This window comes from Coregonus lavaretus (assembly GCF_964263955.1).
Source record: "Coregonus lavaretus genome assembly, chromosome: 3".
NCBI lineage: Eukaryota > Metazoa > Chordata > Actinopteri > Salmoniformes > Salmonidae > Coregonus > Coregonus lavaretus.
In genome coordinates this window covers 64,097,442-64,123,301 of record NC_139990.1, presented here as the reverse complement: position 1 = coordinate 64,123,301, position 25,860 = coordinate 64,097,442, and the positions used below count along the sequence as shown (strand labels likewise).

Sequence of the window (25,860 nt, the reverse complement as noted above, 5' to 3'; positions counted from 1 at the left end):
TTGACAAAATCATCAAGAAAGCCAGTGCTACAATCAGCTGCAGTCTAGAATCAACGCAGGACATATTCATAAAAAGGCTGCAAGCTAAGACACACCCACTCCACAGCACTGTTATGCAGCTCCCACTCCACAGCACTGTAGTAAAGCACAGGAGCAGCTTCAGTAGCAGGTTCATCCTGCAAAGAAGCTGCACAGAGAGGTTTAGACGGTTGTTCTTATCCACAGCCATGAGGCTTCTTAATGAGTGTAATAATTAACTGATTTATTATGAATGTTGTTGCTGCTTGCTTCCCCAGAGTAGAATAGACAGCATTTCTTAACTCCTTTGAATCAAACTCTATCTTTTATGGCCTCTAAGGTACAGGTGCCTTCCTACTGTATGTGTCTCTGTTTTGTATCATGTATTTGTGTTACAGGAGGGGGTTGCCGTTCCGGAGCGACCCACTAGGTGTCATCCTCCGACAACCTTAGGCACCTCCTCACTCACAGTCTGGACTAATCATGATCCTATTGGTGTCAACTGTGTCTACCTGTTCACCTGTGTATTTATGCCCTCACTTCCCTGTGTTCCCTTGCTCAGTTTTCTCTGCTAGTTTCACTATGCCAAACAGTACTAATCAGTGTCTGATTGTGGGACGTATGGACAGGTACGTGAGAAGTGTTCTCCCTGTTTAGTTATTATTTCAGTCACAGTTAGTATTTCGTATTTTGGCTGGCAGCCTGGTTTCTGGAGTCTTATTTGCTTCGTGTAGAGTCCATTATTTTGTATCCTGGCTTCGCACCATCAGTAAAGATCCTTGTTTCGCCATCTCTGCCTACTGTCTATCCTGCACCGCACCTGGGTCACACCTCACACCAACCCTTACAGAAAACTGAGCCAATATGGACCCAGCGGAGGCAGCACAGTATCATAGCGCATTGGCAACGCAGGGAGCCATGCTGAACCAGCACGACCGCAGCCTGCAGCAGATCACCGAGAATCTCCGCCAGCTGACGATCGCCGTGCAGAGCCGGGTGGACACCCAACCATCCTCCTGTCTCACCTGCGACATCGCAGGAACCCCGCCTATCACCTCCGGAGAGGTACGACGGACGTCCAGAGGGCTGCAGGGAATTCCTCACCCAGCGTTCCCTGATATTCAGCCTACAACCCTCCTTCTTCCCGACGGATTAGGGCCGGGTGGCCTACATTATCACTCTGTTGACGGGTCAGGCCCTTTCCTGGGCTACCGCAGAGTGGGAGAGCCAAACACCGGCGTACTCCGATTCCTACCTATTCACCCAGGAGCTACTCAAGGTGTTCGACACCTCTCGGGTGGTGTCGGGGCACGAGGCCGGGAGGTGGCTTACAGCCTGTCGGCAGGGTGACCGTTCGGTGGCGGACTACTCCGTGGAGTTCCGGACCCAGGCTTGAGAGGCAGGTGGGAGGAGGCCGCCCTGGTCGTCCTTTACGCTCGGGGGCTATCAGAGGGGATGAAGGACGAACTCTCCTTCAGGGAGCTGCCTGAGCGACTGGACGGCCTCGTCGACCTCTCGGTGCGGGTAGACAATCGACGTCGTGAGAGGGCGCACGAGAGAGGCATGACGCAAGGTGCGCCTCCGCGTCCCCCTATCAGCCCGGAGAAGCCGGGTAAACGGGAGGGCTCGCTAGTATCGGGAGGGGTGCTAGCGAACCGAAAACCAAACTCCAGAGACTCCTGGACTTTTCTCCCCGTCAGGGTTCAGTGGGCTCGCGCTGCATGTCAGGCACTGGTGGATTCTGGGGCCGCGGGAAACCTGATGGACGCGGGGCTGGCCCAAGGGTGGAGCATTCTGTTACTCTCCCTCTCCGAGCCGGTTCCGGTCATGGGCCTGGACGGCCGGCCGTTGGGGTCGGGCTTCATCACCCGGCGCACTGTCCCTGTGCGGTGGCGGGGGGGGGGGGGGCAAATGGTTTTGATATCCAGTTTTTCATTGTGGACTCTCCGGAGTGTCCCCTCATCCTCGGGCACCCCTGGCTGGTCGCCCACAAACTCCGGATAGACTGTTCCACGGGGCGGCTCATCCTGGAGGGAGGCTGCGCTCCTGTCCCGTTCCGGTCTCCACCGACCACTCATCAGCCCAAACCACCATCCAAGACCACCTACCAGTCCTCACCTCTTCCCCAGGTCCTGCACTCCGAACTGCCTACCACCCTAGCAGCGGTTGCCACCGGGAGGACGGCGGCTACAGACTCTGTCACCGGCCCAGACCTGGCAGGCGTTCCCGGGAGTATTGAAATCTGGGGGAGGTGTTTAGTAAGGCGTGCCAAGGGCCTACCTCCTCACAGGCCATATGACTGCACAATAGATCTCCTGCCGGCCGCCATGCCCACACGAGGGTGATTGTTTTCCTTGTCCCAGCCGGAGACGCTGGCCATGAGGGAGTATATTGACGAGGCATTCGTCGAGGGTCACATCCGTCCCTCTACCTCACCCGCGGGCGCAGATTTCTTCTTCGTGAGGAAAAAGGACAGTGGGCAGCGGCCGTGTATTGATTCCCGGGCGCTCAACGACATCACGGTGAAGAACCGCTACCCACTCCCCCTGATGACGACGGCATTCGAGTCGTTGCAGGGAACCCGGGTCTTCACCAAGCTGGACTTACGTAATGCCTACAACCTGGTGAGGATTCGGGAGGGGGACGAGTGGAAGACGGCGTTTAACACACCCAGTGGGCATTACGAGTACCAAGTCATGCCGTTTGGTCTAGCCAATGTGCCTGCGGTGTTCCAGGCGTTGGTCAATGACGTGCTCCGGGACCTCCCCGACTACAGCGTCTTCGTGTATTTGGATGACCTCCTCATATTTTCGAAGGACATGAGTGAACACCAGCATCATGTTCGGCAGGTCCTCCAACGCCTTCTCCGTCACCAGCTCTACGTCAAGGCGGAGAAGTGTGTGTTCCACACTGAGACAGTCTCCTTCCTGGGGTTCATCGTCACCCAGGGGGACCTACGGATGTACCCAGCCAAGGTCAAGCCAAGGCTCAGTTTTCTCCGTTTAGTTATTATTTCAGTCACAGTTAGTATTTCGTATTTTGGCTGGCAGCCTGCTTTTTGGAGTCTTATTTGCTACGCCTTTCTTTTTCGATTAAATTCCGTAATTTTGTATCATGGCATCGGGACCATCAGTAAAGATCCTTGTCACAGCCTCATAGAGGATCTAGATAAATTGTCTAACCTCTCTGGATTACAACCAAATTATGATAAATGTACTATATTACCTATTTGATCATTAAAAAATACAATTTTTACATTACCATGTAGTTTACCAATAAAATGGTCTGATGGTGATGTGGATATACTCGGAATACATATCCCAAATGAAATACAGTGGGGGAAAAAAGTATTTAGTCAGCCACCAATTGTGCAAGTTCTCCCACTTAAAAAGAAGAGAGAGGCCTGTAATTTTCATCATAGGTACACGTCAACTATGACAGACAAAATGAGGAAAAAAAATCCAGAAAATCACATTGTAGGATTTTTAATGAATTTATTAGCAAATTATGGTGGAAAATAAGTATTTGGTCAATAACAAAAGTTTCTCAATACTTTGTTATATACCCTTTGTTGGCAATGACACAGGTCAAACGTTTTCTGTAAGTCTTCACAAGGTTTTCACACACTGTTGCTGGTATTTTGGCCCATTCCTCCATGCAGATCTCCTCTAGAGCAGTGATGTTTTGGGGCTGTTGCTGGGCAACACAGACTTTCAACTCCCTCCAAAGATTTTCTATGGGGTTGAGATCTGGAGACTGGCTAGGCCACTCCAGGACCTTGAAATGCTTCTTACGAAGCCACTCCTTCGTTGCCCAGGCGGTGTGTTTGGGATCATTGTCATGCTGAAAGACCCAGCCACGTTTCATCTTCAATGCCCTTGCTGATGGAAGGAGGTTTTCCTCAAAATCTCACGATACATGGCCCCATTCATTCTTTCCTTTACACGGATCAGTCGTCCTGGTCCCTTTGCAGAAAAACAGCCCCAAAGCATGATGTTTCCACCCCCATGCTTCACAGTAGGTATGGTGTTCTTTGGATGCAACTCAGCATTCTTTGTCCTCCAAACACGACGAGTTGAGTTTTTACCAAAAAGTTATATTTTGGTTTCATCTGACCATATGACATTCTCCCAATCCTCTTCTGGATCATTCAAATGCACTCTAGCAAACTTCAGACGGGCTTGGACATGTACTGGCTTAAGCAGGGGGACACGTCTCGCACTGCAGGATTTGAGTCCCTGGCGGCGTAGTGTGTTACTGATGGTAGGCTTTGTTACTTTGGTCCCAGCTCTCTGCAGGTCATTCACTAGGTCCCCCCGTGTGGTTCTGGGATTTTTGCTCACCGTTCTTGTGATCATTTTGACCCCACGGGGTGAGATCTTGCGTGGAGCCCCCGATCGAGGGAGATTATCAGTGGTCTTGTATGTCTTCCATTTCCTAATAATTGCTCCCACAGTTGATTTCTTCAAACCAAGCTGCTTACTTATTGCAGATTCAGTCTTCCCAGCCTGGTGCAGGTCTACAATTTTGTTTCTTGTGTCCTTTGACAGCTCTTTGGTCTTGGCCATAGTGGAGTTTGGAGTGTGACTGTTTGAGGTTGTGGACAGGTGTCTTTTATACTGATAACAAGTTCAAACAGGTGCCATTAATACAGGTAACGAGTGGAGGACAGAGGAGCCTCTTAAAGAAGAAGTTACAGGTCTGTGAGAGCCAGAAATCTTGCTTGTTTGTAGGTGACCAAATACTTATTTTCCACCATAATTTGCAAATAAATTCATTAAAAATCCTACAATGTGATTTTCTGGAGAAAAAAAAATTTCTCAATTTGTCTGTCATAGTTCACGTGTACCTATGATGAAAATTACAGGCCTCTCTCATCTTTTTAAGTGGGAGAACTTGCACAATTGGTGGCTGACTAAATACTTTTTTCCCCACTGTAAATGATCTCACTCCAATACATTTTAATCGAAAGTTACCAAAAATAGATATGATCTTGATACCATGGAAAGGTAAATACCTGTCTATTTGTGGAAAAATCCCCCTGATTAACTCTTTAGTATTATCCCAGTTGACCTATTTGCTTATGGTCTTGCCTTGCGAAAAGAAAGAAAAAACAATATTCCATTTTATTTGGAACGGCAAGCCAGACAAAATTAAACGGGCCTATTTATATAATGAATATGAATTCGGCCGACAGAAATTATTCAATATTAAAGCATTAGACCTATCACTAAAAGCTTCAGTCATACAAAAGTTATACTTAAATCCAAAATGGTTCTCTAGCAAATTAGTAAGATTGTCCTACCCCGTATTCAAGAATGGCCTTTTTCCCTTTATTCAGATTACAACCTCTCACTTTCAGTTATTTGAAAAGGAAATAATCTCCCAAATATCACTATTTCTAAAACAAGCCATAGAAAGTTGGTTGCAATTTCAATTTAATCCTCCAGAAACAACAGAACAATTAATGCAACACATATTGTGGTTAAACTCAAATATACTAATTGATTAAAAAAACATTATTTTTAGAATAAAAAAATTAAAAAGGTATAATCTTCGTCAATGATATCATAGGTAGGACTGTTGGAGTTATGTCGCACATGCAGCTAACAAAAACATATGGAAAATTACAACTACATAATTGCAGCATTACCGCAAAAAATGGAAGAGGAAAGTGGAAGGGGAAAAAGTAAGGAACTTGTCTGTTGGCCCTGCATTAAAGAACATAATTGGTTAAAGAAAATTGTGATAAATAAAAAAGTATACCAGTTTCATTTAAGGACCAAAGGATTGACAGCCATCCCATATAGATTGCAAAATAGTTGGGAAGGGATTTTTGACGTACCGATTCCATGGCATAGTGTTTATGAACTGGTATGCAAAACGACGCCGGATTCAAAACTTCAAATTGTTCAATTTAAATTATTATACAAAATTCTTGCTACCAATAGAATATTATTTATATGGGGGATACAATCTTCCCAGCTCTGCAGATTTTGCTGCGAAGAGACAGAATCATTAGATAATTTGTTTTGGTTCTGTCCATTTGTAGCTTGTTTTTGGTCACAGGTCCAGGAATGGCTGAAGGATTGCAATATTTACCTGGAGCTAACCCTGCAGATAGCACTACTGGGTGATCTGAAAAGTCATAGTCAATCGATCAATAATATAATAATACTTTTAGCAAAAATGTTTATTTTCAATTTACAATCTGTAGAAACAATGAGAATAGAAGGGTTCAGAACTTTTGTGAAACATCACAGTACAGTTGAAAAATATATGGCAAATAGAAATCCAATATGGATGGTGTTAAGAGATAGATGGGAGGTGTTGAATGGAGCTAAAGGATGGGACTAATAACAACTAACAACAACTAATAAAAACAAGATAACTAATGTAAAGCATACTGTGTCCATAATAAGTATATAGGTTATAGGTTGAGAGCTTTTGTGAAAGAGCACAGTTAGAAATATATGGCATATAGAAGCAAACCGGATGGACATCATGAAAATGATCGGAAAGATTGAGGGTAGAGGAAGTTCAGGAGTAAAAACAAACAAAATAGAATTGTTGTAAAATTGACTGTGTCCAGTGAGGGAAAAAAGTATTTGATCCCCTGCTGATTTTGTACGTTTGCCCACTGACAAAGAAATGATCAGTCTATCATTTTAATGGTAGGTTTATTTTTTATTATACAACAAAATCCAGTAAAACGCATGTCAAAAATGTTATAAATTGATTTGCATTTTAATGAGGGAAATAAGTATTTGACCCCCTCTCAATCAGAGATTTCTGGCTCCCAGGTGTCTTTTATACAGGTAACGAGCTGAGATTAGGAGCACACTCTTAAAGGGAGTGCTCCTAATCTCAGTTTGTTACCTGTATAAAAGACACCTGTCCACAGAAGCAATCAATCAATCAGATTCCAAACTCTCCACCATGGCCAAGACCAAAGAGCTCTCCAAGGATGTCAGGGACAAGATTGTAGACCTACACAAGGCTGGAATGGGCTACAAGACCATCGCCAAGCAGCTTGGTGAGAAGGTGACAACAGTTGGTGCGATTATTCGCAAATGGAAGAAACACAAAAGTACTGTCAATCTCCCTCGGCCTGGGGCTCCATGCAAGATCTCACCTCGTGGAGTTGCAGTGATCATCAGAACAGTGAGGAATCAGCCCAGAACTACACGGGAGGATCTTGTCAATGATCTCAAGGCAGCTGGGACCATAGTCACCAAGAAAACAAATTGGTAACACACTACGCCGTGAAGGACTGAAATCCTGCAGCGCCCGCAAGGTCCCCCTGCTCAAGAATGCACATATAGAGTGCTGTCTGAAGTTTGCCAATGAACATCTGAATGATTCAGAGGATAACTGGGTGAAAGTGTTGTGGTCAGATGAGACCAAAATCGAGCTCTTTGGCATCAACTCAACTCGCCGTGTTTGGAGGAGGAGGAATGCTGCCTATGACCCCAAGAACACCATCCCCACCATCAAACATGGAGGTGGAAACATTATGCTTTGGGGGTGTTTTTCTGCTAAGGGGACAGGACAACTTCACCGCATCAAAGGGACGATGGACGGGGCCATGTACCGTCAAATCTTGGGTGAGAACCTCCTTCCCTCAGCCAGGGCATTGAAAATGGGTAGTGGATGGGTATTCCAGCATGATAATGACCCTAAACACAAGGCCAAGGCAACAAAGGAGTGGCTCAAGAAGAAGCACATTAAGGTCCTGGAGTGGCCTAGCCAGTCTCCAGACCTTAATCCCATAGAAAATCTGTGGAGGGAGCTGAAGGTTCGAGTTGCCAAACGTCAGGCTCGAAACCTTAATGACTTGGAGAAGCTCTGCAAAGAGGAGTGGGACAAAATCCCTCCTGAGATGTGTGCAAACCTGGTGGCCAACTACAAGAAACGTCTGACCTCTGTGATTGCCAACAAGGGTTTTGCCACCAAGTACTAAGTCATGTTTTGCAGAGGGGTCAAATACTTATTTCCCTCATTAAAATGCAAATGAATTTATAACATTTTTGACATGCGTTTTTCTTAATTTATTTGTTGTTATTCTGTCTCTCACTGTTCAAATAAACCTACCATTAAAATTATAGACTGATCACGTCTTTGTCAGTGGGCAAACGTACAAAATCAGCAGGGGATCAAATACTGTTTTCCCTCACTGTATATAGCTGGAAGTAGAGGCCTAAGCGTTGTTGTTCACTAGTTTACTCCAATTAGGGAAGGGGGGGGGGGGGGGGGGGGGGGGGGGGTTGGAAAGTAATACAGGGAAATATATTGTTTTAATGGATATGTGTATATATATGTATGTATATGTATTTATATGTATGTATATGTATGTGTATGTATGTATTTGCGAGAAGAAGAACAAATGGGGGATTGGAAGTGATGCAGACAATTACATTGATGGAAGTTACAATCTATCTGCAATATTAAAGCTGATCTACCCCCCAAAAAATAAAAAAATCTATTATTAAAAACATTAAAAATCAATACAATATAAAAATAAAAAGATCCTTGTTTCGCCATCTCTGCCTACTGCCTACTGTCTATCCTGCACCGCACCTGGGTCACACCTCACACCAACCCTTACATGTTTGTTACATGTCTTTTCTTGTCCTTGTAATTTATTGATGATGCAGAGTGCTAAAACAATTTCCCACGTGGGTATCAATAAAGTACTACCCTATTCTACTCTCTACTCGTCACAAAAAAATAAGCACAAATTACTTAATTATTAACCCTTTACCATGACTAAATGCAGCTTGATACAACATTGAGAAGATGAACTATCTTGACAAACCTCCTTATGAGTGGAGTGATTGTAACTGTAGATGGGAAATGAGCATGCAGAGTAACTCAGAGGTTGTCCCCGTGTAGTCTGACAGGCATTACAGTAACCCCTTTTGGACCACAAGCAGAAATAAGGCAGGTTGTGAGATATGAGATGTTGATTATGATAGGTTGTATTAGATAGTATTCTACAGACTCAAAAGGGAATGATATATCACTTACTGTATGGTCACTGAATTATAAACAATGTATATGAGAAGAGGTTATAGTAACAATCTCACACTTTACACTTTAATGTCTTGAAATATTACATTTTATTTACTTTTTTAAAAAAGTATCTGTACAATTTTGAATTGAATATCATCACTAAAGCGGCATACAGTATAGACAGTCTCTGTAAATCTGAAGAACCTATTGCATGTAGACTCCATCTTCCATTGCCTAGCCCTAGGGCTTATAGAAAACATCAAAATGAACATAGAAACATCAACATGTATGACATATCATGGACAGAAGAACCTTACCCTGAAATATTGCTCTGGTGTATTTATTTATTTGTTGTTGTTTATTATAACAATATCACAAACATAAATAGCAGAGGTGTCATGCCCACAGGGGGCACAGGGTCACGTGCCCCTTCAAATTTGTTGTGTTTAAAAATATATACATTATATACAGTATATACAGTGCATTCAGAAAGTATTCACACAACTTTTTTTCCACATTTTGTTGTGTTACAAAGTGGGATTAAAATAGATTTAATTGACATATTTTGTCACTGATCTACACAAAATACCCTGTATTGTCAGTGGAAGATTTAAAAAATATATGTTGTATTAACGGAAAATATAACACAAATATATCTTGATTAGATAAGTATTAAACTCCCTGAGTCAATACATGTTAGAATCACCTTTGGCAGCGATTACAGCTGTGAGTCTTTCTGGGTACGTCTCTAAGAGCTTTGCACACCTGGATTGTACAAAATTTGCCCATTATTCTTAAAAAATGTCAAGCTCTGTCAAGTTGGTTATTGATCATTGCTAGACAGCCATTTTTCTTTCAAGTCGATTGAAGTCAAAACCGTAACTAAGCCAATCAAGAACATTCAATGTCGTCTTGGTAAGCAACTGCAGTGCATATTTGGCCTTGTGTTTTAGGTTATTGTTCTGTAGAAATGTGAAAGCAGACTGAACCAGGTTTTCCTCTAGGATTTTGCCTGTGCTTAGTTCTATTCTGTTTCTTTTTATCCTAAAAAACTCCCTAGTTCTTGCCGACCCATAAAATGATGCACCTGCCACCATTCTTAAAAATATGAAGAGTGGTACTCAGTAATGTTGTATTGGATTTGCCCAAACATAACGCTTTGTATTCAGGACATTCAGGACATTTTGAGCCTTATTGCAAATAGGATGCATGTTTTGGAATATTTTTTATTCTGTACAGGCTTCCTTCTTTTCACTCTGTCATTTATGTTACTATTGTGGAGTAACTACAAATGTTGTTGATCCATCCTCAGTTAACTCCCATCACAGCCATTACACTCGGTTACTGTATTAAAATCACCATTGGCCTCATGGTGAAATCCCTTCCTCTCCGGCAACTGATTTAGGAAGGGCACCTGTATCTTTGTAGTGACTGGGTGTATTGATACACCATCCAAAGTGTACAATTAATAACTGCACCATGCTCAAAGGGATATTCAATGTCTGCTTTAAAAATTAAAAAATCTGCCAATAGGTGCCCTTCTTTGTGGTTGAATCTGTGCTTGAAATTCACTGCTCGACTTAGAGACCTTACAGATAATTGTATGTGTGGGGTACAGAGATGGGGTAGTCATGTTAAACAGTATTAATGCATACAGAGTGAGTCCATGCAACTTATTATGTGACTTGTTAAGCACATTTTTACTTCCAAACTTATTTAGACTTTCCATAACAAAAGGATTGAATACTTATTGACTCAAGACAGCTTTTCATTTTTAGTTCATTTCTAAACATTTCTAAAAACACAATTCCACTTTGACATTATGGGGTATTGTGTGTAGATCAGTGACACAAAATCTGAATTTAATCAATTTTTGTAATTCTACTAGCCACCTAGCAATTTTATGAAGTTGGCTTTAGCTAGCCCAGATAGGTTGAGGCAATCAATCAAGTAAGAGTAGCTAGCTTGTCTAACTATCATCTTCGCTGGCATGCCTACTGGCAAGATTGGTAGACTTTAAAAAAGCCACCAATAACTAAATGTACTGATTAAGACACACATTCCTTTCAATATTTTATCCAGATTTTAGTAGAGATGCAGAGAAGCATATTTAGTTTCTTTAAATTATAAACACCAGTCAGGGGGATACAGACAGCTCAAGAGGTTTGCTTAGATAAGCAGAAAAACAAAATTTTGATATAGAATTAAGCATAATGATTATGGCTCTAGATTGCAAGATTGAAAAATGCTACATTCTCCAATTTATGAAAAGGGGCCAACCCCCGCTCATGACCACCCCCAAGCCATCCTCACCTACTTTGTGCCCCCTCAGATTTTTGACGCCCCTGATAAATAGTACAGATATTCAAAAGTTACAACATTATAGAGAACATTTATGAAACAAAAGTGAAGGCATTCATTCATTTTTACTGTATTTCATCCATATGCTCTGTTCTAATGTAGAAGCGTAGTGACGTTGGCACGTGTTTTACGCACGCAGACCATAGCGTAGCCACATAGCCTGCACTGCACTGCCTCATATCATATGGGAATGCGATACTGTTACACTGCATACATTGATTGATTTTAATTATGTGTTAGGACTTGTAGTGAAAGGCAACATTTAGCCTAGCATTAATCTCTTATGTATAATTCAACCTTAGGTAGCTAGAAGGAATGGTTTAAAATGTCAAATGCTCAAATCATATGCTCTTATAATAGGCTTAATTTGTCGCATAGTATGTACCGGTATTTAGGTTAGAGTTTCCCTTGTAGCCCATGCAATGGTCTGCCTGTCTGCAAATAAACCCCCATCAACAAGGGCGTCTGTCGTTTGCCACATCCAGGTTTGTGTAGGCCTACATGTAAATATTTTAGCATTCAAACCGCCGACGGACAACTCACATGTGACGCTTATTATCACCATGGCTATTGGCTACTGTTCAGATAAATGACCACTTCATGTCTGTTTCTGGTGCTTATTCCGCTCATAAATGTGCTCTATTCTAGTCTGACAGCTGCGGCTGTTCTCCTGAACAAAAGTGACAGGCGCGCGCCAGCAGCTGACTTCTCCAGTCCTGCGCTGAAGCCTGTCTCCATATTCTGACAACACTTCGGTAATGTACCTAGTGTCTCATTTTTATTAGATTAAATGTAATTTATCATTGTTTAAAGAAGAATACATGATTAATTTTAAATAGCATATCTGTGCTGTAGTGCCGAGATTCGTTCTGGGCAGGTGTTTGTGCGTTTGTTATTCAGGGTTTTAAAATGAAGACCACGTTTTACGCCTTATTTTGACACTGTGAAGATTTGGATTGACCTGCTGTTGCTTTGGGCAGTTGTCGACTGGTTTGGGGGTCTTATTGTTTTAGGACATGGCTCAGCTCAAGTCTGGACTCGCAGGAAACCAAATACTGGCATTTGTTTTCCCACCACTTCTACCTTGGAAATACTGTGAAATAAGACTACAAGGTTTTAGTGTTTGTTTTTAAAACACTGGACCTTTTGAAAGCATAGTCATTTGATTTCATGATGATGCCTACTGTCAGATCCTGAAATATAGCTGCTAATTCAGGTAGGCTACATCAAATTTGGTTCAGTAAAGTCTTAAACTGCTAGGCGAAGTATTGTTCATTTTCTGATATTTAAGACTTAACGTTTATGTACATTTATTTTAGCATGTTATCTTATTTCAGGACCATGCTCTCAACTGTAGGCTAGTATAGGCTAGTGCTGAATCAAATATTAGAATAAAGTGGTAGGTGTATATTGTAGACTATATGGTAAATATGTATAATTTCAGTTTGAGATGATACACCATTGATTTTATATGACATCTTAAAATAATTAAAAGAAATAGTTTATGTATGTACATATAGTTTTGAACAATAATTAAGTCCTTACCTTGTGCACTGCAGTGTCTCCTGTCAGTTGGTGAGCTTACCTGGTGGGCTTTCAAAGCGCGGACCCCAAAAACGGATGATTTATTTAGTAATATATGAAGAAAATTACATTTTAAACTTCAGGAGCTTAATTACCTTCTCATTGTGTGAGTGGAAAGCACTTTGTCCCACTTGATACATCTCTGCACTTTTGGAGAGGGACACTTGGAGACGGTGCTCTCTTTTTGCTTGATTGCATCATATTCACACCAGAATATTTTCCTCTGCATTCAAATGGTAGGTTTCAATAAAAAAGGGGTCTCTGTGTGTCCAAAATATCCCCTAGCAATGATTTTGGGCCACTTTAAGAGGCTCCAAAGCTTGGTGAATCCACAAAAACCCAGTGGAAACTCTCTGAGAGCTCATTTGTGCAGCAAGTGACAATTGCTTCTCAGTATCGGCTGTATGACTGGTGGATGGGCCATATGATGTGAAAGCCATTGGGGGGGAGGACAGAGGGAGTTTGGGGAGGGGTATTTACTATAGGGCCAGTGGCATACCATTTGAAAGGGACATGTTTGGCGCTTGTGGGACTATGTACCCAAATAGGCCTTTACTGAGCATCTGGGGCCCTCTGTATTGTACAGTAATGGTTGAGTCCAATATGAGCACCCCTACACATTCAACTTACATGGAAGTGCCCCTTTTGCAGGGATTTCTGGGAAGAAGAAGGAGGCTATCGAGGTTGGGACTTTGGAGAGAGAGGTATAGAGAGAGGCACTCTGTAAAGGTAAGAAAAGCTATGTTCCACTATGGTTAGGGTGTCATTAGATGGATATGGGTTATATAGAGACTCTAATCTCAAAATTTATCCAGAAAAAGAGAGGTTTTCAGGTGCTAGGTGGTGTCTGTATAATGTTATAGAGAAGGGAGGGACAGGACATTATGCTGTGCATAAACAAGGAAATATGGAAGCACGGCTAGGGGGAGCCATAGCTGGGAAGGGAAGGGAGCTTGCTGGCTCTGTGCTACTGCAGAGGAGATGTGGGTTGGATTTAGTACTCACAAAGTCATTAAAACTCTGGGAGAAACTGTATTGTTGTATATTGTGTTAATTAGTCAGTTATTGTTTAATCTATATTGGTCTCAGGGCTGTTGTCCAAAGGGAAGTGCCCAAACTGCCTCACAGCCTGTGCTCTGTAAAGAAAGATGGGAACCTGTCATGTTTGAACAATAAGAGACAGAAAATTATTCAAATAAAGTGCAAACATGCAAATGGTAAAGTTTGTAAAGATTTTAGTGTGAGATAACATGTAGAATTTAGTTAGCTTGCTCTGCTATGGGCATATCTAGAGAGCTGTAAAGATGGCCGCTCCACTGTAGGGAGAATGGTGAGAGTAACTGCCCACTTCCTGATTGAAGCACCATCGCAGCTGCTTTGTTTGCACTCATGCTCAGGCAAAATATGTTGTTTGAATACAAATTACCAGCTTTAACTTAGAATTAAGTTAATTATTTGGGAAATAATGGTGGTATGTGAGGTTTCAGGACATGGGCCTAGACTAACTGCTTCAAACAGGGAGTGTTGCAGTGTCCTGAGTCTCTGAAGGCTCAGCTATAGCACAGTGGTGATCGGTTAACCTAAAAGGGAGAGTTAGTTTAACTGCCGTGGGGCCTGATCAGCTGTTTCCCTGAAATAGCATATTGGGTTAACAGCCCATATACATCAACTTTTCAATGCATACACTTTTCTACTGTGTAGAAACACAGTTTACTATGGGATGGGTAGAATTGAAACCACCAGTTATAAAGCATTCAATTGGGAGGAACAATTAAACACAGGCTTCATTTGCACAAAGGGTTAAATTACACTGCCACTTGCATTGCTGCGATGATGATAGACAGTATTAATGTGAAAATGTCTGTAATAGGGCTTTATGTTTCTTCATTTACTTCACTCGTTGCTGTTTTTGTAGTTTTAGAAGTAAAAAAGAAAAAGTTCCCCAGGTTAAAGAAAACAATTAACGCTTTCATTACCTACTTTTCAAAGCCATATTGGGTTGACTGATGGGTGATGGGTAACGAGTTCTCTCTCAGATGTGGTGTTATCTGTAAAGGGAAAGACAAATAATTAAAGTAATTAGAAATTGTATCCATAGATATATTTCAAATCTCAGAAAGTGACATATGTTGTCTCACGTGTGTGGTTAGGGTTAATTGAGCACCAAAAGCCAGAAAATGTGATAAAATGGGATCATATTCTCATGAAAACAGATTTCTTTAAGCTACTATCTCCCCATTTTCTTATTTTCAAGTGCATTCTTTCCCCCATATTATTTTAAATAACATCCAAACCCACTAACTAATATGTACCTGAATGTAAAGGGTTAAAACGTGCTCTGGAGTGACACTCCTACTCAGTCCATATCATTGGTGCTGAAATCTGACAGAGTTTTTTCCCCCATTTAAAATATGTACATTTACTGCCCCCTCTGGTAGATTCAGGCACGAAAGAGTGAGTGGGACCAAAGACAGACAGGCAACCTGGGTGTTTCTCACACTATACTGTGTGCAGTGCCTCAACTCTTGATAAACCCTTGTCTCTGCCTGTACATGTGGGTGAACCTCTATCAGAACCCATGTGTATTTAGCCACTGTTGCAATCCCACAGTTGGGGTGAATGTTTGTAGTGGCTGTGGTCTCAGCACGTATTCCTATTCCTATCCTGTCATGTGAGGTGAGAGACTAAAAGAGATTATGAGCAGGCTCTCACTTTGACTCCACTCTCAACATTGCCACTGCTCTGTCTGATATCTGTCAAATTCAGCTCATGTGACTGTGGTACATTAAGGCTGTGCTTGAAAAAAAACACAGTGGTCTATAATTCTGTGTTTTTGCAACATATTTAAACATGAGCACAAGTGCTACTGTGTAGACTGAGAAAGCACTTCTCAAACATTACTCCTCAATTCATACAAGTTAAATTAGCCTCTGAATTCCTTCACTAGAACACGGTGAAATCATTTAACTTCATGTACAGTAGTGTCTTTGATGTAGTACTATAGTTATGTCAACCGTACTGCCCTACAACAGGTTTCTCTTCCACCAAGATTGAGCTCAATCTGTCGCCTCTGCTTCTCTGTATGACTCAGTGTCCCGCCCAGTGGACGTTAGCGCACATTCCTTCTAACTACCACTCGAAGGGCATGATTTCCTCATTTAGCCTGCTAGCGTTGCTTTCGCAGCTACACTGGAGCTATCAGTCTCTTTCATAGAGGCACATTCAAATCGGCCTGGTGCTGAAGTGCTGAACAGAGGGCTGCTATTGTTAACTCCTTCACTGCCAAATGCCACTGCTACTCCAGATTTCTGTTTTGGTTTGTAGCTACTGTATGTTCTACTGCAGCAGTGGCCATGTGAGCCAACGAAAAGTGGATTGAAGAGTAGCCCCCCCTATTATTTTGGCTACATCTCTTCTTTGCACTCCTTTGAGACAGCTGACAATGGGAGTCAGTTGCACGACAGCTGTGACACTGTTGTTAGCAGCTGTAAAAAAAAAAAAAAAAAAAAAAACACAACCATGAGCACCCTCATCTCAGTAGCTCTTTGTGTGCAGCAGGTGGCATCACATGATAAGTTCCATGTAAACCCACACTTTCTGAAGACAAACACAGCTAAAAAACCAACAACAAAATATTTTGTATTTCAAACATGTGGAAACATGTCGGGAACATTTAGCCTCTATGCCACCTCAGTTTCTGTCGCAGTGATCTAGGTACACCTTTGGCAACAACTGCCGATCTTTGAAAATGTCCATCACTCTCACTCAACTCATGCAGGTTAAATTAGCACCGTGAAATTATTTCACTTCGTATACAGTAGTGTCCTTGATGTAGTACACAACAGTTTAAGCAACTGTGTTGCCATAGTACGGGTTTCTCTTCCACCAAGATTGACCTCTGAGGGTCTGTTGTCGTCTCTGCTTCTCTGTATGACTCAGTCCTGCCCAGTGTCTGTTAGCTTCCATTGCTTCTAACCACCACTTGAGGGGCATGACTTCCTCATTTCGCCTGCTAGCGCTGCTATCACAGCTACACTGGAGCTATCAGTCTTTTCCATAGAAGCACATTCAAAGCAGCGTGGTGCTGAAGTGCTGAACGGAGGGCTGCTATGCTATCAGAGATAGCTGTTAACTCATTCACTGACAAATACAATGTCTCTGTATGATAGGCAATGTGATCCCCTTTTAAAACCTGCATGAAAGGCTGTAGAGAGAAATTCTGTCTATTAGCTGCGCACAGATGCAGTCATATTTTCCCCCAATCTTTTTTTTAGGAGTCACATCGATCAGAGCCCGAAGTCGCAGTCCAGGAGCTTGTCAAACCCTTCAACGTAAGCCATTACAATTCCTCCACTCACTTGTCAACAGCCACAAATTTTACTCCAAGAATTGTACTTTGATATTTTACTCACATGGATGATACAAAGGCTCTGTCTGACACTTCTTAATATAGCCTACATACAGTGCATTCGGAAAGTATTCAGACCCCTTGAATTTTTCCACATTTTGTTACGTTACAGCCTTATTCTATAATTTTTTTTTCTTTTTTCTATCCTTCATCAATCTACACACAATAAACCATAATGACAAAGTGAAAACAGGTTTTTCGACATCTCACTAGCTCTTTGTGTGTGCGGTTGCATTATCTGGCATCATATAACTTTCAAGATCATTTCCATGTAAACCCATACCTTCTGAAGACAATTACAGCAACAACAAAAAATAATCCAACATATTTGTGTACTTTATCACTGTGCAGTATGTTTTGCTTCATTGAAAAAAGATGGTTCCAGCTTTTGGTTCCAGCTAAAACATATTTCTGGATAACCCTACCCTTATTCCCGTAGTTCCATTAACTGAAAGATTTTCATGGAAGTTGACATGCATCAGTTAGAATAAGTTGGGTTGCAGCAGTGTTCTATCCTGCAGCAGTGGGTGTGTGAACCAATCACAAGTGGATGGATTAGCGTCCATTGCTTCTAACTACCACTCAAAAGGCATGACTTCCTCACTGGAGCTATCAGTCCCCTCCATAAAGGCACAATCAAATCGGCCTGGTGCTGAAATGCTGAAAGGAGGGCTGCTATGCTAATGTAACGGAGGTCAGAAAGTGCCATAAGCTTACTCCACACAACTAGCTTAAATGTCGCCCATGGTGCTATCGTATCGGATCATTTTCTATAGCACAACTGGTTGGTAAGTTGTCAAGGAGGGCATTTGTTTGCCATTAGAGCACCACTGGTTCGAGCCCAGTAAGGGGACAGGGACAGTGGAGGAAGCAAAGCTGTTAGCAGCACACTGATTTAGGTTTCACTAACAGAGATGGCTGTTAACGCCTTCACTGCTGTCAGATATAAACTAGAAATTGAAAGGACACAATAAGGTGTGCTCAGGTACAGTGATTAGTAGTAATAAGTGCATTTTATCTATTTCAGGCATCACATCAATCAGAGCACGGAGTCACAGACCAGGAGCTAGTCGAACCCTTCAACGTAAGCCATTACAATTCCTCCACTCACTTGTCAACAGATACAAATACTTCTTTCAGAATTTTACTCAGAATTGTACTTACATATTTTACTCACATGGATGATACAAAGGCTCTGCACTTTTTAATATAGCCTACATATCACCTCCACTTTGATTAAAGCTTTCACTATTTTACCTACATTTCTGTCATAATAAAAAGTAAGGGTGTTTTACGTAAACTTACTGCAATGTGTACAGTTTTATTTTGGCTGTTGCTACACCTCTGTGCACCCCTTAGCTGACAATGTCTATCACTTGCACAACAGCTATGGTACTGGTGTTAGTATAATGGACTTCGTTTCTTGCTTAGCGAGTACCACTTCCTCCTGATTCGGCTCACACAGAGACTCAAACCCAGGATCTCTTTTTTGCTAGCACGTGACCACCCTCCCAAAGCGTCTTACCAGTCGCGCCACGCAAACAGCTAGCTATTCGGTGGGGCGCAAGTGGGGACACTTCAGACTGAGGAGTACGTTTTACATATCCCCATGTGCTACATTAGCAGCTGTCTTGAAACAGCAAACATGGACACCCTCAACTCAGTATCTCTTTGTGTGTGCAGTTGCATCATCTGGCATCATAACTTCCAAGATAATTTCTATGTAAACCTGAAGACACAGCCAAAAAAAACATTTTTTTTTTTTGTGCACTTTGTCAATGTCACTCTTCATTCCTGTGGTTACATGCACATTAATGAAAGATTTCCACTACAGCCGCCGTGGGATAGTGAACCAATCAAAAGTGTATTGAAGAGTAGCCTTTTCCCCGTAACCCAATCAGCATTGTGTATGCATGAGTCACTCCCACACCCTGCCCTTACATGGCAAGGAGGACTGGCCAAGGTCTACAGATGGATATAAAGGCTGCTAGTACAGAGACAACAGAACCACAATACCAAGACTACTATTATTACTACTACTACTACTACTACTACTACTACTACTACAGAACCACAACTACCAAGACTACTACTACAGAACCATAAGGAGGGAAACAGCTACCGACTTGACTCAGGTAAGATTCGATTACTAATCATAATTTTAGATTCAATGTCCATTGATTTAATCTATCTAGCACAATAACATCTATTGTTGGGCACAATTTCAGATCGAATAGTGCTAGCTGTAGATCGCACTGATATCAAAAGACGTAATCCCTTCCAATGATTGCATAAAAAATTGTACATTCATCAATACTCTGGGAAGAGTATTTATTTAACTAACATTTCCATCTGTGTGGCATATATGCTATTTTAAACTACTTATCATTTTCTGCTTGTTAAAAATAAGGGGTATAATGTTGTGTGCCAATGTTGTAGAGAGTCAACCGATGTTCAAAGAGAAGACTGTAATCTGTCCTTCAGCTTTATGACAGTTAGCTCACTGTATCTTAAATTCAAGATGCATTTGCAGAATGTGCGCACACACTAAAAAGTTTGCAAAAGATTGACAAGGCTGCATTGTGAATATTCTGAATACAAGTTCAAGCAAATGGCCCCACATAATTCAAATTCAATAAAGTTGGCACTACTTGCAGACATGAGCGATGTACATACTAAAATACTCTCTTCTCTCTAGGACTACAGTGTGCAGCAGCAGCCATGGACAAGGAGACAGTGCTCATAATCCTAAACGGCATAGAGAAAGTCTCCTCCTTCGCCTCCACCATAAACCCACTCTTCAACATAGTCACCGCAGTGGTGAAGGTGACAAAGGGCCTTGTCGCCAAAGACCTCACCCAAGACCTGGACGCCCAACAATTCCGCCGCATCCATGCCAAACTGGAAAGCATCTCCAAGACAAACCAGCAGATTCTGAAGCAGATTCACCTGGACGAGGTCAATGAGAAGTACAGCAAGTATGAAGAGTATATCAAGCACCAGTACACTGCCCTCAACACCATGGTGGAGCAGATTGAAAAAGACCCTGAGGGAAGAGAGGGCTACATGGCAGAGTTCCAGAGGGTCTATGAGAGAGACAAGAGTACCCTTGCTCTGAACACGTACTACAGCGGGGTCATAAAAGAGAAGAAAAATTTTGAACAAAGGGGTTTGCTGGAGGTGTACCTAGAGCATTACAAGGAAGAACGAGGCGACATGGAGAAAAAGTGCTCCCAACTGGCTAATGTCTTTCGAATGGGCCTGATGACACTAATGGCATATACGGTGGTCACAGAGGATAATGAGGATGAAGTCAGGGATAAATGGGCCCCCAGGGTGAAGGCTATTCAGGCCAAGATGGATGAGGCGCTGGCCCAGTGTGAGGGGAACTGATCCTCATCCACTCCCAGGGTTGGGTGGGCATATGAGGGCTTTAAAGGGATACTTCTGGATTTTGGCAATTGATCTACTTCACCAGAGTCAGATGAACTTGTGGGTATAAATGTAATGTCTCTGTGTCCAGTATGAAGGAAGTTAGAGGTAGTTTTGTGAGTCAATGCTAACTGGCATTAGCGCAATGACTGGAAGTCTGAGTATCTGCAAGTCATCTGACTCTGGGGAAGTAGATAAAGGGCCTCATTGCCAAAATCCAGAAGTATCCCTTTAAGGTTAAAAGCTGTTTGGAGACTAAACTAGTCCTCTTCCCTCAATTAAAAAAGAAAAGTAATTTCCTTTTGGGTGGTGGGCAATCTTCTTTGTCAATGAATGCAATTGATTAAATATAGATTTTATAGTATTTTGCTATGAGCAGTGTTGCACTTCAGCCCTCATGTTTTCTATTTCCCACTGCCAACGCTGTCATGTTTACTTTGAGAAATTAGTCTGAATGCGTGTTTTATGATAACCTTGTATATCGTTGTTTTTTTCTTACTTGGATTAAGTGTACTTTTACTTCTTGACTTTTTCTAAATAAATGCTTTTTTGCACTTGTTATTAATTGTTATTCATTTTTATGTTCTTAGATGGAATTATGTAAATAGACCAATGGTGTTAAAGTATAGTCCACTTTATTAGGTTCAAAACATTTAACACTTTCAAAAGTGTAACATTAACCTCTGTGCAGTGTGGGACAATATACACTGCTCAAAAAAATAAAGGGAACACTTAAACAACACATCCTAGATCTGAATGAATGAAATAATCTTATTAAATACTTTTTTCTTTACATAGTTGAATGTGCTGACAACAAAATCACACAAAAATTATCAATGGAAATCAAATGTATCAACCCATGGATGTCTAGATTTGGAGTCACCCTCAAAATTAAAGTGGAAAACCACACTACAGGCTGATCCAACTTTGATGTAATGTCCTTAAAACAAGTCAAAATGAGGCTCTGTAGTGTGTGTGGCCTCCACGTGCCTGTATGACCTCCCTCCAATGCCTGGGCATGCTCCTGATGAGGTGGCGGATGGTCTCCTGAGGGATCTCCTCCCAGACCTGGACTAAAGCATCCGCCAACTCCTGGACAGTCTGTGGTGCAACGTGGCGTTGGTGGATGGAGCGAGACATGATGTCCCAGATGTGCTCAATTGGATTCAGGTCTGGGGAACGGGCAGGCCAGTCCATTGCATCAATGCCTTCCTCTTGCAGGAACTGCTGACACACTCCAGCCACATGAGGTCTAGCATTGTCTTGCATTAGGAGGAACCCAGGGCCAACCGCACCAGCATATGGTATCACAAGGGGTCTGAGGATCTCATCTCGGTACCTAATGGCAGTCAGGCTACCTCTGGCGAGCACATGGAGGGCTGTGCGGCCCCCCAAAGAAATGCCACCCCACACCATGACTGACCCACCGCCAAACCGGTCATGCTGGAGGATGTTGCAGGCAGCAGAACGTTCTCCACGGCGTCTCCAGACTGTCACGTCTGTCACATGTGCTCGGTGTGAACCTGCTTTCATCTGTGAAGAGCACAGGGCGCCAGTGGCGAATTTGCCAATCTTGGTGTTCTCTGGCAAATGCCAAACGTCCTGCACGGTGTTGGGCTGTAAGCACAACCCCCACCTGTGGACGTCGGGCCCTCATACCACCCTCATGGAGTCTGTTTCTGACCGTTTGAGCAGACACATGCACATTTGTGGCCTGCTGGAGGTCATTTTGCAGGGCTCTGGCAGTGACAAAGGCGGAGGTAGCGGTCCTGCTGCTGGGTTGTTGCCCTCCTACGGCCTCCTCCACGTCTCCTGATGTACTGGCCTGTCTCTGGTAGCGCCTCCATGCTCTGGACACTACGCTGACAGACACAGCAAACCTTCTTGCCACAGCTCGCATTGATGTGCCATCCTGGATGAGCTGCACTACCTGAGCCACTTGTGTGGGTTGTAGACTCCGTCTCATGCTACCACTAGAGTGAAAGCACCGCCAGCATTCAAATTGACCAAAACATCAGCCAGGAAGCATAGGAACTGAGAAGTGGTCTGTGGTCACCACCTGCAGAACCCCATCTTTATTGGGGGTGTCTTGCTAATTGCCTATAATTTCCACCTGTTGTCTATTCCATTTGCACAACAGCATGTGAACTTTATTGTCAATCAGTGTTGCTTCCTAAGTGGACAGTTTGATTTCACAGAAGTGTGATTGACTTACATTGTGTTGTTTAAGTGTTCCCTTTATTTTTTTGAGCAGTGTATATACTAGTAATGTAACACTATTAGAGTTTAAAACTTGCCCTTTTTTATTTTAAAGAACTTGTCAATAGATTGCTCTACTCTCTCTTTCTCTTAGGCTCCTTTCTCTCTATCAGAAGCTACCATCCTCCCCAACCCTTTCAAGCACTACCTGGTTTTGACGTCTGTGTCGTGACCCCCTGCGTGCCATCATGTCGGAGATGGAGATTGTGGAAGACCGGGCCAAGCTGAAACAGGGCCTGGTGAAGGTGCTGCAGTGTGTGGCCACCATCTCTTCTGCTGCAGCTGTGGTCAACCCCATTTTCGGCGTGGCCGGCTCTCTAATCCGAGTGGTGCTGCACCACGTGGACGATGAGGACATCCAGACGCTGAAGCGCGAGTTTGGCTCGGTCAACCGTGCCCTGGACAAGCTGTCCCAGCAGAACCACAGCGCCCTGCTACAGATCAAGAAGGAGACGCTGGACGGCCAGTACTGCCGTGTGGAGGAGAACCTGCGCAATCAGTTCCGCAAGTTCATGGAGATGGTGGAGGCGCGGCCCGTGCACCGCGAGCGCAAGAAGGAGGACTTCGAGGAGAGCTACTCCAACGACCTGGGAGACCAGAACCTGCACACACTCTACGAGGGCGTGGTGGGCAAGCCCAAGCTGTTCAGCCGGCCCATCCTGGAGGTGTACCTGAAGCACTCGCAGGGTGACCGCCGCACCATGGAGAACCTGTGCACGCGCCTCACATACCTCTTCTGCATCGGCCTGATTGCCCTCATGGGTTATGCCGCCGTCATCGGAGACGACGAGGAGGGTATTAGCGACGAGTGGACCGAGAAGATGGAGCATGTGCAGGAGAGGATGCAAGAGGCCCTCCAGAAGTGCAAGTGAAGAGGAGAAGGAGGTGTAGAGGCTGCTCCTCTGCTACTTGTCCTCCATACGTAGGACTCTCTCCACATTCCCTCTATGACCTAGGATCCCCCATCCTTCCTTCCATCACTTTTGTCCTTACTCCAGGACCGCTGTGTATACAACTTCTCTGTGTTTATTCAACCAGTTAATTGACTATCAATGTAGATCACAGGAGGTTGGTGGCACCTTAACTGGGGAGAACGGGCTCATGGTAATAACTGGAGCTGGAATGGTATCAAATACATCAATCACATAGTTTCCAGGTGTTTGATGCCATTCCATATGCTCCGTTCCGGCCATTATTATGAGCCGTTCTCCCCTCAGCAGCCTCCTGTGATGTGGATTAATTATTCTTTAATGATCACATGACTATTCACTGTTGGTATCTATGAGTTAGAGATAAGTAGATTGAATGAAAACAGTTAGTGATTTGCCTCATCCACAGCAGTAGTCAATTAACAGACCTATATAATATATATGTGAATGTTGATATGGAAACCTGCATACACAGTGGTCTGATGATCAACCTTTGGACTGGCTCTCAATTAGATTTAACTATGCCATTCCTGTCTTCTAAAGAGTAAGAGGGAGTGGTTTTAATGTCTGACAATATTCAGCACTTTAAAAAAATATGTTGTCTTGCCTATAAATTTGCTGGTGATTTAGAGGGAGACAGAGAGAACAGGCTCATTCTGTTGCATGAATGTAAGATTGACCATAATGGGTATCTATTTGAACACATATATATATACTCCATGCAAGTCCAATAGTGCCACTGATGCAACCTAGCACTTTCAGTAAAAAAACAAACACATTATCTATACTGTGGCCACTATTAACAGAGCAGGCCAATTACAGTTGAAGTCGGAAGTTTACATATACCTTAGCCAAATACATTTTAACTCAGTTTTTCACAATTCCTGACATTTAATCCTAGTACAAATTCCCTGTCTTAGGTCAGTTAGGATCACCACTTTATTTTAAGAATGTGAAATGTCAGAATAATAGTAGAGAGAATGATTTATTTCAGCTTTTATTTATTTCATCACATTCCCAGTGGGTCAGAAGTTTACATATACTCAATTGGTATTTGGTAGCATTGCCTTTAAATTGTTTAACTTGGGTCAAACATTTCGGGTAGCCTTCCACAAGCTTCCCACAATAAGTTGGGTGAATTTTGGCCCATTCCTCCTGACAGAGCTGTTGTAACTGAGTCAGGTTTGTAGGCCTCCTTGCTCGCACGCTTTTTCAGTTCTGCCCACAAATGTTCTATAGGATTGAGGTCAGGGCTTTGTGATGGCCACTCCAATACCTTGACTTTTTTGTCTTTAAGCCATTTTGCCACAATTTTGGAAGTATGCTTGGGGTCATTGTCCATTTGGAAGACCCATTTGCAACCAAGCTTTAACTTCCTGACTGATGTCTTGAGATGTTGCTTCAATATATCCACATAATTTTCCTTCCTCATGATGCCATCTATTTTGTGAAGTGCACCAGTCCCTCCTGCAGCAAAGCACCCCCACAGCATGATGCTGCCACCCCCGTGCTTCACAGTTGGGATGATTTTCTTGGGCTTGCAAGCAACCCCCTTATTCCTCCAAACATAACGATGGTCATTATGGCCAAACAGTCTATTTTTGTTTCATCAGACCAGAGGACATTTCTCCAAAAAGTACGATCTTTGTCCCCATGTGCAAACCGTAGTCTGGCTTTTTTATGGCGGTTTTGGAGCAGTGGTTTCTTCCTTGCTGAGCGGCCTTTCAGGTTATGTCGATATAGGACTCGTTTTACTGTGGATATAGATACTTTTGTACCTGTTTCCTCCAGCATCTTCACAAGGTCCTTTGCTGTTGTTCTGGGATTTATTTGCACTTTTCACACCAAAGTACA

At 42.9% G+C, this 25,860-nt stretch overlaps 2 protein-coding genes across 2 annotated transcripts; both read left to right on the top strand.

Moving 5' to 3' along the window:
- Nucleotides 1-1,473: 1,473 nt before the first annotated feature.
- On the top strand, nucleotides 1,474-20,779 carry LOC311118117 (protein rapunzel-like; the record flags this gene model as incomplete). The annotated part of the gene is made up of 2 exons (XM_084157594.1): nucleotides 1,474-1,630; nucleotides 20,085-20,779. 2 exons carry the CDS (start codon nucleotides 1,474-1,476, stop codon nucleotides 20,777-20,779), a joined length of 852 nt encoding a protein of 283 aa, XP_084013720.1.
- A 2,398-nt stretch (nucleotides 20,780-23,177) lies between these two features.
- Nucleotides 23,178-24,763, top strand: LOC311124757 (protein rapunzel-like). Its single transcript, XM_084158332.1, has one exon. The coding sequence runs from the start codon at nucleotides 23,266-23,268 to the stop codon at nucleotides 23,947-23,949; it is 684 nt and encodes a 227-aa protein (XP_084014458.1). The 5' UTR covers nucleotides 23,178-23,265; the 3' UTR covers nucleotides 23,950-24,763.
- Nucleotides 24,764-25,860: the final 1,097 nt, after the last annotated feature.